We start from the raw sequence: 13766 nt of genomic DNA on the forward strand, positions 1-13766 counted from the left end.
CCTTCCTCACTCCCCCCTTCATAATTTAGCATTGTGGCTGGCATCAGGTGGGACCCGTCCGCTGCCACAATGCTGAATTCTGGAAGGGGGAGTGCGGAAGGGGGGCTCCAGGTCAGAGGGGGGGTCGGCCCCCCTTCCCCACTTCTGTGTGTGTGCCCGCTGCTCCTTCTTCCAGACTACCTAAACTGGGGATACCAATACCCTTGCCTACTTATACTGGGGACACCTATAGACCTAGCTACCTAAACTGGGGACACCTATAGACCTGGCTACTTATACTAGGGACACCTATAGACCTGGCTACTTATACTAGGGACACCTATAGACCTGGCTACTTATACTGGGGACACCTATAGACCTGGCTACTTATACTGGGGACACCTATAGACCTGGCTACTTATACTGAAGGCAACTATTTTGGGTAACTGCTGCCAGATTATTTGCATTTTGGGGGAATTGCTGCTGCCAGATTAAGTGTATTTGGGAAAAGCTGCCAGAATGTGTGTATATTGGGGGAACCGCAGCTGCCAGATAGAGATGGTGGCAAACAGCTCACTAGTGGACATCTATGGGCAGCCTGGCCGTGTACTTCTACCGGATTCTAATTTGTCCCACAGTAGTACGCATGCCCGTGTCTGCACTCGTCCATTAGTATGCATGCCCATGCCCAGCAGTGTGCGTCTTTGATTGCGCACCTGTGGTCAGGCATGCTTCATGACGTTACGCACACGCAAAAAGCGCCCCCGGCCACAGGCGCACAATTAAGGACGCGCATTGCTGGTCCTGGGCATGCGTACTAATGGACGCGTGTGGACACGGGCATGTGTACTACTGCGGGTCATTGCGACCTAGAAGTAGTACACAGCCAGGCTGCCCATAGCTATTTGTGGCGAACCGCTCACCTGTGAGGTAAGCTGTTTGCCAACATCACTACTGCCAGATTACATGTAAATTGGAGAATCGCTGCCAGATTGTGGATGATGGGGAACTGCTGATTCCAGATTATGTGTATTTTTGGGAACCACTGCTGCCAGATTATGCATATTTTGGGGAACCACTGCCAGATTATGTGTATGTTGGGGGAACCACTACCATAATATCTGTATTTTGGAGGAATCTCTGCCAGATTATGTTCATTTTTGGCTCCACTCATGACCACGCCCATTTTTTGGCACACCGCAGTATTTGTCATTAAAAAATATCGTTTGTCAGTACATTTTTATATCTTTGTCGTAAAAAATAATGTGAAAGGTTTGCAACACTGACCTGTGCTCAGCCTAATAATGTTCCCAAGTGTAGTAATGATCAGTTAATACTTATGAGTAGAGTTTATTAAATTAGCTTTAAATTAAATGTGAAAATTAAATTAAGAAGTATGGTCGGCACATATAGGTCGCAATTAGCCAGCAGTAAAAGGCTAAAGTTGAGGTAAAAAGGAAATACTTACCTAAGAAAGGGAAAGTCTCTGAATCCTGTAGAGGCTTCCCATTGCATCCTCCAGTCCACCATTGCTGTTTGTGGGACACCCAAAGACAAGAAAGACTTGTCATAAAATCTGATTGGGCCGTGCTCCTGAAGAGGAGTGTGGCCATACTGAGTCTGTGTGAACACCTGGCTCCATGCTTCTGCACGGGGTGGTCGTTCTCGCTTGGACGCAGCATGGTTGCTCTCATGCTTGAGGAGGAGCATGGCTTAGATCTCCTGGAGGGCCCCAACGAATGGCAGCAGTGGCGAGGAGGACCCAGGAAGTCTGTATAGGATCCAGAGGCTTCCCTATTCTTTAACACGTAATTGATTTTTGACTCAAGCTTCAGCTTGGGTTCACTTTAAGTCTCCTTTTTAATTTTTCACTGTCCACAGAATGATAACTTTCCCAACATTCATACAAATGTTCCCCACCTGTCTGGTTGGAGATCTCGCCCTCTGCACAGGGCACACAGTAGTAGCAGCACCTCTGTTGTCCTTCCTGAGGGACCTTCCTGTATCCGGGGAGGCAGCTGGGAGAGCACACTGAAGAGGGGATCTGTGAAGAAATAGATATGCATTATTTAAAACATTTGTAAACTAATGGAGATGACAGGTAATCACTTAGAGCTGCCTGTCTATGTATTTTCATCTATTCCTTGAACTCCGGTCTTTAGAGAAAAAGGCAGAAACAAGGGTGGCTACATCTAGGAAGGCCATAATTTCCATCATATTCATGGGTCACTAGTGAGGTTCATGAGATGGAAGGTTGATGCCAAGTTCCATAAATTCAGCATCAGCATGATATAGTTTCCTGGCTACGGAAATCCGCTGACACTCAAAATATTGGGATGTCTGAACTACAAAAATTTGCAAACCAAAATCTCACAGCGAGCCATATTGACTTTAACAGCAGGCCAAACCATCAGGACATCTCTGCAGCCACAACTTATTTTAAAAAGATGCGCAAAGTGTGCCAAAACCTGGACAGTGGCATTTTTGTTCCACAAAAAAAATACATATTTTACGCAGAGGCATTTTTTCATGAGTAAATCACAAAAAAATCAGATACGGATTCTTCAAACAGAGGTCTGTAGAGTGGCTGCTGTGGTTACTTGCCTAAAAAATGTTATGTGCAGCCACTTTCTGAGATGACTAAAATGTTTGTATTTCTCTTCCTAAACATTTTAAATCACAGTCGTTACGTGAGGCCTGAAAAATTGGGCAATTACCTGCTGAATAAATATTTGAATTTCAGCCTTTGTCTGGGACAGAGGCCATACAAATTAAACAAGTACCAGTTGAATAAATACTGTATATACTCGCATATAAGCCTGATTTTTCAGCACAAAAAATGTGCTGAAAAGTTACCCCCTCGGCCTATATGCGAGTCAATGGAGCAGAACGGATGGAGGAGCAGGTTTGTTATTGGCAGAGGAGCTTAATGATTGTGCACTAGTGATCCTGCTCTTGCCAGCTGGCTCTCTGCTGAGTCCATGCCCTCCATCCCCTGCAATATGGTGTGCAGAGTGCGCTGTTCAAGACTACCTGTGTCCCCTGGCTTGTGAATTGGAGTGTGCAAGCACAAGGCACATCTGGCTATGGGGAGGGGGGGCTGACTTACACTGGGGGCACATTTGGTTACTGTGGGGAGGGGGGGCTATACTGGGTAGGAGGCTTATATGCGAGTCAATCACTTTTCCTGGTTTCTGAGGGGAAAGTGGGTACCTCAGCTTATACGCGTATCGGCTTATATGCGAGTATATACGGTACGTTAATTTCAGCCTCTGTATAGGACAGACACAATAAAAATTGGGAAAATACATGTGGAAGAAATATTTGAATTTTAGTCTCTGTATGAAACAGAGGCCTGCAGTAAGTGGCATACGCCAGGGTAGTAAAAATATATATTTTCTTGGAGTAAAGCTTATTGAAGGAGGACCTAACGACATACTGGGTGGTGGAGGACGGTGCAGGATAGCTGTGCCTTTGGCCAAGGACTTGAGGCCTGGAGTAAGTGGCATGTGATAGGGTAATAATGCTTAAAAATCCAATCAAAGTAGGACTTTTCTTACATGTCCATGTTGTAACTCTCTGTTTTTTTCTGGTCACTCTGGAGTCATCCATTTTTATAATTCTTACGTAATCTACACTTGTGTGTTAGGTGACTTTGCTTGTCTGCAATGATCACTCCAGCTGCACTGAATGTCCTTTCTGACAGGACAATTGAGGCCAGGCAAGCCAATAGCTCCATGGCAAATTGGGCAAGCTCTGGCCACAAGTCAAGTTAGCACACCCAGAAGTCCAGAGCTTCCTCACTCCTCAGAGTATCCACGTTAACCCAAGGTAGTCGGATTCCTGTTGGTTGAGGCATTCCCTGAGGGTGGATCCAGAAGCACCCTGTTGAGGGTGGCATCGCGCAGGAGAAGGACCACATGTCAGACATGACCAACAGCAGTAATTTGCCCCATTCTTGCAGGCAAGGGAGCGTTCCTGGCACCAGTTTGGCTGGAAATGACTCTTCCTGTGCCACCACCACTCTGAAATGTCGAATATAGCATCTGTCTTAGCTTGGTATGGAAGTGCTGCATTGTGACCACCTTCGTTGATTGTGGTAGAATCTCATGATTCAAGTTTTTAGTCTTTGTTCAGTCAGGGAAATCTGTCAATTTTTCCACTTGATCAAACAATCAGAAAAATGTAACCAACATAACATACACTTCAAACCCTTATAGGGGTTCTGTGGGGGTTTTGAAATCAAAAACTGACACTTACCTGGGGCATTTACTGCCCCCTGCAGCTGTAATGTGCCCGTGCCGTCCTCTACGATCCGCCGTTCCCCACCACCATCACCGTTCAATTGTTCATTTAACTAGACGAATACAACTGCGGCTGCGCGCGTCCTAGCTCTCGCTCACTTCTCCGGGAGCTTACTGTGCAGGCACAGTATGATACTGAGCCTATGCAGTAAGCTCCCGGAGACGCCAGCGGGAACTAGGATGCGTGCAGGTGCAGTCGTATTCATCTGGTTAGACAAATAATTGAACGGTGACGGCGGCGGGGAATAGCAGATTGTAGAGGACGTCGCGGGACATGACAGCTGCAGGGGGCTGGTAGAAGCCCCAGGTAAGTGTCAGTTTTTGTTTTCAAAACCCCCCACAGAACTCCGTTATGATCAATTTTTCCAAAAATATCAAACAAATGATCAAATAGAAACTTCAGTTCTACTTTTCTGTTTGATTTTTCCAAAAACAGATTTTTATGGAAAAGATTGCATAATCGTTTTTTTTTTCTCGTTAAATTTTTTTTTTTAATTTCCTCTTTTCTTGATTTTGTTTAAATTAACAGGAAATTCAAACAACTTGATTGTACCATGTATGGACACCTTTAAAGTGACGCTGAAGTCTCTTTTTTTACCTTATTTTGTTATAAAGTCCTCTTCATTAGCATTAATTTCCAAGTGGAATCACAGCATCTCCGTGGCAGATGAGTGATTACAGTGTAATAGCCCTGCAAAGTTCCACGACTTTGCAGGTCGCAGATTCTGCTGCCCTGGGGAGGCAGAGCTTTGTGCAGTAGCTCTGCCTCTCCGCAATCAATCTCTGACGATCTACGCCTTCCCCCACCCCTCTCAGTGAAAGAAGAGAGAGGCAGAGACCGGCAGTGATTGACTGCGGAGGAGGCAGAGCTACATCCCAAAGCTCTGCCTCTACCAGGAAGAAAAGCCCTGTGAGCCCTGGAACTTTGTAGGGCTATTTTTCAAAAATAAATCACTTGTTCTGCTGCGGGAATGCGGCGATTCCACTTGGAAATTAATGTTGAAGACGACTTTATAATAAAATAAGGTAAAAAAAGAAAAACATCTTTTTGAGATGTGAGGGCATCAAATTTTACTCAACAAGTTCACAAAAGTATTCCCTGACGCAAATTAGCTATTTTTGAAGCAAAAACCCATACACAAAGTTCCCCTGGTCATCCCTATCTACCAATAACAACAGTGCATTCCATCAACTCTAAACTCTTCTTAAATGAATAACGCACTTAAAAAAATACTGATTTTGTTGTCCTGAAGAAATATGAACCCCGGCTACCTAATTTTTTTAAAGGACTTCCCATCCACTAGCTAGTATACTACATACACTTCCCACCAGCTTTGATATTTCTGCATCCATGTGTGGTAGCTTCACTCACATGACCTTTAGACTGGGCCTGATCTATTTTGTGCCATCTTTCCTGCTCCTGTCTGTACTGTATACCATATACATGGAACACAAGTCTAAGTCTTGTATATCACATCTGGTAGCTCTGTGCCATGTTTCCAGTTCCTGCAAATTGTAGAATTGTGGGCAGAAAAACACAGGGAGATCCGGGAGTCTAATCTGGCGCAATATCGTTAGGTCACCAGGGTAATCATAAGGGTAACAAGAAATATGCATATCACAAAGGTAGGTTGCTGTTTGAGGCAACCACTTATTAGCGCCTGTGGGGTATTGCTGTCCCCACTCTGCCTTGGGTCGTCGTGGTCGCTGCTCCAACAAAAAGAAGGTCCAGGGATAAACCTTAGACTAATCCTCCCAAGAACTAGACATTTTTTTATAGTAACAATCAACGATTTATACAGGAAAATCATGACTATTAACAAGGTTGCCAAAACTTTCGCATCCCACTGTATATATACACTCACCTAAAAAATTATTAGGAACACTTGTTCAATTTCTCATGAATGCAATTATCTAATCAACCAATTACATGGCAGTTGCTTTAATGCATTTAGGGGTATGGTCCTGGTCAAGAAGACAATCTCCTGAACTCCAAACGGAATGTCAGAATTGGAAAGAAGGGCGATTTCAGAAATTTTGAGCGTGTCATGGTTGTTGGTGCCAGATGGGCCAGTATTTCACAATCTGCTCAGTTACTGGGATTTTCACACACAACCATGTCTAGGGTTTAGAAAGAATGGTGTAAAAAGGGAAAAACATCCAATATGCGGCAGTCCTGTGGGCGAAAATGCCTTGTTGATGCTTGAGGTCAGAGGAGAATGGGCCGACTGCTTCAAGCTGATAGAAGAGCAACGTTGACTGAAATAACCACTCATTACAACCAAGGTATGCAGCAAAGCCAGGGGTGAGCCTGGGGTGCCTGGCACCTGGGTGCAAGATTTTTCTGGCGCCTATGGGAGTGGTTAAATTAACCACGCCCAACCACATAACCACACCCATGTCCTGCCTAATCACACCCACACCTTCCACCTCTTTACGCATGCATGTGATACCCCATTCTTACCCCTCTTCCATGAGCTTGCTCCTGGCTGGCTTTGGCTGCCTGCGAGTCTGCTAGTCTCTGGACTGACTCAGGCTGAGAGGCTCTGCGAGTGCGACGCAGTCACACACTGCGTACTTCTGGCTGCCTGCGGCCACCCTACTTCCGCTCGCTGTTGGCATCTCCCCCCACCAAGCCCAAGCGTGAGGTGGGCTGCCTGTATCTTTCCCGTTGCACCGCCAGCCAGTGTTGCCAACCTTTCACGTTATTTTTTTACTGACAAACACCTAAACATTTACTGAGAAAAGATTTTTTACTGACAAAATTTCCACACTAAATGCACATAAGAGACAGCGTTTCACCAGTAAATGCACGTAATGACAGACAGCCTTTCATCAGTAAATGCACGTAATGACAGACAGCTTTTCCCCAGTAAATGCACATAAAAAGACCGCTTTTCCCTAGTAAATGCACATAAAAAGACCGCTTTTCCCCAGTAAATGCACATAAAAAGACCGCTTTTCACCAGTAAATGCACATAAAAAGACCGCTTTTCACCAGTAAATGCACATAAAAAGACCGCTTTTCACCAGTAAATGCACATAAAAAGACCGCTTTTCACCAGTAAATGCACATAAAAAGACCGCTTTTCGCCAGCAAATGCACATAAGAGACAGCTTTTCACCAGTAAATGCACATAATGACAAACAGCCTGGAGACCCGTTAGTGAGCGAGTGACAGGGAGACCCGTTAGTGAGCGAGTGACAGGGAGACCCGTTAGTGAGCGAGTGACAGGGAGACCCGTTAGTGAGCGAGTGACAGGGAGCCCCGTTAGTGAGCGAGTGACAGGGAGCCCCGTTAGTGAGCGAGTGACAGGGAGCCCCGTTAGTGAGCGAGTGACAGGGAGCCCCGTTAGTGAGCGAGTGACAGGGAGCCCCGTTAGTGAGCGAGTGACAGGGAGCCCCGTTAGTGAGCGAATGACAGGGAGCCCCGTTAGTGAGCGAGTGACAGGGAGCCCCGTTAGTGAGCGAGTGACAGGGAGCCCCGTTAGTGAGCGAGTGACAGGGAGCCCCATTAGTGAGCGAGTGACAGGGAGCCCCATTAGTGAGTGACAGGGAGCCCCATTAGTGAGCGAGTGACAGGGAGCCCCATTAGTGAGCAAGTGACAGGGAGCCCCATTAGTGAGTGAGTGACAGGGAGCCCCATTAGTGAGTGACAGGGAGCCCCATTAGTGAGCGAGTGACAGGGAGCCCCATTAGTGAGCGAGTGACAGGGAGCGCCATTAGTGAGCGAGTGACAGGGAGCCCCATTAGTGAGTGAGTGACAGGGAGCCCCATTAGTGAGTGACAGGGAGCCCCATTAGTGAGCGAGTGACAGGGAGCCCCATTAGTGAGCGAGTGAGTGACAGGGAGCCCCATTAGTGAGTGACAGGGAGCCCCATTAGTGAGTGACAGGGAGCCCCATTAGTGAGCGAGTGACAGGGAGCCCCATTAGTGAGTGACAGGGAGCGCCATTAGTGAGTGAGTGACAGGGAGACCCCCTCTAGCCGCCGCCGCTCCCCCCCTTACCTGGCAGTCAGTCAGCCAGCACTCAGCAGACCTCAAGATCAGCGGCGACCCGACCAGTAAGTGCGGGCGCCGGACGCACCCGCTCTATATGCGGAAGTGATGTCACTTCCGCATATCAGTGCGGGCGCTGGGTCCTAGCGCCCGCACTATTGGTCGCCGCCTGATCGAGGTCTGACGCAGCGGCGGCGGCGGCTACAGGGAGGGAGGAAGGGAGGGAGAGAGCGGCGGCCAGATGGGGTGAGCGGAGGCTGGGCGGCGCCTGTCGGAGACAGGCGCCTGGGTGCGATGCACCCGCAGCACCCGCCCAGGCTCGGCTCTGAGCAAAGCATTTGTAAAGCCATAACATGCACAACCTTGAGGCGGATGGGCTACAAGAGCTGAAGACCCCACCGGGTACCACTAATCTCCACTACAAATAGGAAAAAGAGGCTACAATTTGCACAAGCTCTCCAAAATTGGACAGCTGAAGACTGGAAAAATGTTGCCTGGTCTGATGAGTCTTAATAGAGTCAGAATTTGGCGTAAACAGGAGAACATGGATCCATCATGCCTTGCTACCACTGTGCAGGCTGGTGGTGGTGGTGTAATGGTGTGGGGGATGTTTTCTTGGGACACTTTAGGCCCCTTAGTGCCAATTGAGCATTGTTTAAATGCCACGGGCTACCTGAGCATTGTTTCTGACCATGTGCATTATTTCATGACCACTATGTACCCATCCTCTGATGGCTACTTCCAGCAGGATAATTGTCACAAAGCTCAAATCATTTCAAATTGGTTTCTTGAACATGATAATGAGTCACAGTACTAAAATGGCCCCTACAGTCACCAGATCTCAACCTAATAGAGCATCTTTGGGATGTGATGGAATGGGAGCTTTGTGCCCTGGATGTGCATCCCACAAATCTCCATCAATTGCAAGATGCTGTCCTATCAATATGGGCCAACATTTGTAAATAATGCTTTCAGCACCTTGTTGAATCAATGCCACATTAAATTAAGGCAGTTTTGAAGGCGAAAGGGGATCAAACAGCGTATTAGTATGGTGTTCCTAATAATCCTTTAGGTGAGTGTATCTATAAGGTAATATCTAACAATGTGCATAAATAAAATCGTTCTGAATTTTACTCTGAACTACCAATTGTCTTTGTCTAAAACGAGACAGCCATAAGGTTGGACACCTCTTAGAACACTGTTGGATACTGCATTATATATATATATATATAAATATATATATATATATATATATATATATAAATATATATATATATATATATATATATATATATATATATATATATATATAGTGGCTTGCAAAAGTATTCGGCCCCCTTGAAGTTTTCCACATTTTGTCGCATTACTGTCACAAACATGAATCAATTTTATTGGAATTCCGTGTGAAAGACCAATACAAAGTGGTGTACACGTGACAAGTGGAACGAAACTCATACATGATTCCAAACATTTTTTTACAAATCAATAACTGCAAAGTGGGATGTGCGTAATTATTCAGCCCCCTGAGTCAATACTTTGTAGAACCACCTTTTGCTGCAATTACATCTGCCAGTCTGTCTCTTCCAGCTTTGCACATCTAGAGACTGAAATCCGTGCCCATTCTTCTTTGCAAAACAGCTCCAGCTTAGTCAGATTAGATGGACAGCGTTTGTGAACAGCAGTTTTCAGATCTTGCCACAGATTCTCGATTGGATTTAGATCTGGACTTTGACTGGGCCATTCTAACACATGGATCTGTTTTGTTTTAAACCATTCCATTGTTGCCGTAGCTTTATGTTTAGGGTTGTTGTCCTGCTGGAAGGTGAACCTCCGCCCCAGTCTCAAGTCTTTTGCAGACTCCAAGAGGTTTTCTTCCAAGATTGCCCTGTATTTGGCTCCATCCATCTTCCCATCAACTCTGACCAGCTTCCCTGTCCCTGCTGAAGAGAAGCACCCCAGAGCATGATGCTGCCACCATCATATTTGACAATGTGGATGGTGTGTTCAGAGTGATGTGCAGTGTTAGTTTTCCGACACACATAGCGTTTTGCATTTTGGCCAAAAAGTTCCATTTTGGTCTCATCTGACCAGAGCACCTTCTTCCACATGTTTGCTCTGTCCCCCACATGGCTTGTGGCAAACTGCAAACAGGACTTCTTATGCTTTTCTGTTAACAATGGCTTTCTTCTTGCCACTCTTCCATAAAGGCCAACTTTGTGCAGTGCATGACTAATAGTTGTCCCTTGGACATATTCTCCCACCTGAGCTGTAGGTCTCTGCAGCTCATCCAGAGTCACCATGGGCCTCTTGACTGCATTTCTGATCAGTGCTCTCCTTGTTTGGCCTGTGAGTTTAGGTGTCTGGCCTTGCCTTGGTAGGTTTACAGTTGTGCCATACTCCTTCCGTTTCTGAATGATCGCTTGAACAGTGCTCCATGGGATGTTCAAGGCTTTGAAAATCTTTTAGTAGCCTAAGCCTGCTTTAAATTTCTCAATAACTTGATCCCTGACCTGTCTTGTGTGTTCTTTGGACTTCATGGTGTTGTTGCTCCCAATATTCTCTTAGAAAACCTCTGAGGCCCTCACAGAGCAGCTGTATTTGTACTGACATTAGATTACACACAGGTGCACTCTATTTAGTCATTAGCACTCATCAGGCAATGTCTATAGGCAACTGACTGCACTCAGATCAAAGGGGGCCGAATAATTAGGCATACCCCACTATTTGTAAAAAATGTTTGGAATCATGTATGATTTTCATTCCACTTCTCACATGTACACCACTTTGTGTTGGTCTTTCATGTGGAATTTCAATGAAATTGATTCATGTTTGTGGCAGTAATGTGACAAAATGTGGAAAACTTCAAGTGGGCCGAATACTTTTGCAAGCCACTGTATATACATATATCAGTATATATATATATATATATATATATATATATATTTATAGACTCACCTTTCCATGAACGGGCGCCTCCAGACCCTTACAGTACCAAGTTCCTGCAAATGTCCTTCCTACTTCCTGGGCATAGAAAGGAACAGGAAAGGCTATGCAGTGTGCAATGGTCAGACCTTATCACATGTTACAGATAAGTTAGTATAGATTTAGCCGGAAATGGGCAGTAGGGGTGGAGTTGAAAGAAGTGGCCTATGGAAATCATTGACATCACAGCATACATCAGGGTCACGTAAAACAGAGGATTGCGAAGGAGCCAAACAGAGGAGGAGGCTAGTGCAGGCTTTAACACTGCACACGGGCCGGGAAGATGTTTATATTCTTAGGAGATACCTAGGATAATCATGAGACACGTCGTTCCTCACGATTATCAGATATAGAGTGATCTATAGGCAGAGACCGTAGAGTTTATGTACAGTGTGCTCAGTCTACAGGCTGCTGTGGAGAAGCATGTATAAACAATAAGAACCCTGAGGGTTCCTATATCTCTCTAGCAAAACAGCAATGCATTATAATAGGATAAAAAACTCAATCACAAAGATGGCTGCTCTTGCAATATGGTTCAGTAATCGATCTGCATTGGTGTAAGTGGATTTTATTTATGGTGTAGTGCAACCAGTTGGCAATGTTTGTAACTATGCGGTTGGTTCACTAAATGCCAGTAAATTCGTTGTAAGCAGACATTTGAAAAATGCACGTTACCACAGCACGATGCGTGCTAATTGCACTAATTGCACAACACGCTTTACTCAAATCACATAACTACTGGCAAATTTACCAGCATTAAAGAGACTCTGAAGCAAGTCTATATTTTCTTTTTTAACATGCAGTCATGTTAAGCAGTATAACCCCTGCTAAACCACCGCCATCCCGTGGCAAAACGAGGGGGTTTATACCCCCCAAATCCCCTCTCCTACATCCGGGGAGTGCTTCCTGATGAGGCAGAGCTTATGGCTGTACCTCTGCCTCTCAGCGTGTCAATCCCCCTGATCGCCGTCCCTCCCCGCCCCTCTTAATCTGCCTTCACAGAGAGGGGCAGAGGAGAGGCGGAGATCCGCGCGGCGATTGACGCGCATGGAGGCAGAGCTGCAGCTGAAAGCTCTGCCTCCCAGGGAATCAAAATCCACGACCAAGAAAGTTGTGGATTTTGCAGGGGGGAATTGGGGGGTATAAACCCCTCGTTTTGCCGTGGAATAGCGGCATTTTAGCAGGGGTTATACTGCTTAACATGACTACATGTTAACCACTTGCCGACCAGGGGAATTTTCACCGATCAGCAGTGCAGCAGGGCGATCAGACTACCCCCCTTTTTTCCCCACTAGGGGGATGTCCTGCTGGGGGGGTCTGATCGCCGCCGGCCATTAGTGGGTAGCGGGGGGGGGGGGGGGCTCCTTAAAGCCCCCCTCCGCAGCGTTTTGTGCGCTCCCTCCCCTTACCTCCCTCTCCCTTCCTGGGCTGCGCAGGACGGATATCCATCCTGCGCATTGTGGGTTAGGCTTCAGCCTATCATATGCCGGCGATCCCCGGCCAATCAGAGGCCGGGGATCGCCGATCTGACTTACGGCGCTGCTGCGCAGCAGCGCCGTATCATGTAAACAGCGGGGATTTCTTCCCCGCCTGTTTACACTTTGCCGGCGAGCCGCTATCGGCGGCTCTTTGGCTGTTCACGGAGACACCCTCCGTGAACTGACATGGAAAGGCCGCTCGATCGTGCGGCCGTTTCCATGGTAACCCGCAGATGACCAGTTTACGCCAATCGGCGTTAGCTGGTCGTCAAGAGGTTAAAAAAGTAAATTTAGACTCGCTTCAGAGTCTCTTGAAGGCCTTTTTCTTTCATGACAGAATTTGTGTGAATTTTCTATTTTTGTGAATTTGTGCTCACCACATATCTAATGCAGGTCAGTGGCATTGCATTGTAGTTCAATTTTTTTTGTTGCGCTTTTTTTTTTTTTTCAGAATGGAAAGGTGATTTGTCTAAAATATCATATTTGTAACGCATAGAATTGCATCCTAGTTTGAAATTAATTGGATACAGTGTCATATAAATTAAGGGGAATCTGAAGTTAAAGAGAATCTGTACTCTCAAATTCTTACAATAAAAAGCATACCATTCTATTCCTTATGTTCTCCTGGGCCCCTCTGTGCTGTTTCTGCCACTCCTTGCTGCAATCCTGGCTTTTAATTGCCAGTTTTAGGCAGTGTTTACAAACAAAAAACGTGGCTGCTAACCAGGAAGTGATGTTTGTATATATCTCAAGTTAAACTATACGAAAAGTTTTTTATTACATAGAAAATTATCTGCACTCCAGTCTGGGATTCTCACAGTTCTCAGCATGAGACAGGCAGATCCCTTCCACCTTGGAGAGCTCTGTCTGTGTGTAGTAAACAAAGCACACAGAGCCTGCAGGGGGAGTGGAGGGGCGTGCATAACTTCTCCCCATCACAGCAGAGGCTGCCCATTCCTTCCTGGGTTGACAAAGCTTGACAAAGAAAAGAAGATTAGATATATTACAGAGACAGTGCAACTAG

At 46.0% G+C, this 13766-nt stretch overlaps 1 protein-coding gene across 1 annotated transcript in view; it reads right to left on the reverse strand.

The window, feature by feature from the left end:
* Positions 1-13766, reverse strand: part of LOC137504568 (vomeronasal type-2 receptor 26-like) — an 87424-nt gene that overhangs the window by 62801 nt on the left and 10857 nt on the right. Inside the window, exon 4 of the mRNA XM_068233149.1 lies at positions 1900-2023. Within this exon, the coding sequence (XP_068089250.1) occupies positions 1900-2023 (124 nt within the window). The remainder of the gene's footprint in view (positions 1-1899; positions 2024-13766) is intronic.

Source organism: Hyperolius riggenbachi, chromosome 4, assembly GCF_040937935.1.
Source record: "Hyperolius riggenbachi isolate aHypRig1 chromosome 4, aHypRig1.pri, whole genome shotgun sequence".
Lineage (NCBI taxonomy): Eukaryota > Metazoa > Chordata > Amphibia > Anura > Hyperoliidae > Hyperolius > Hyperolius riggenbachi.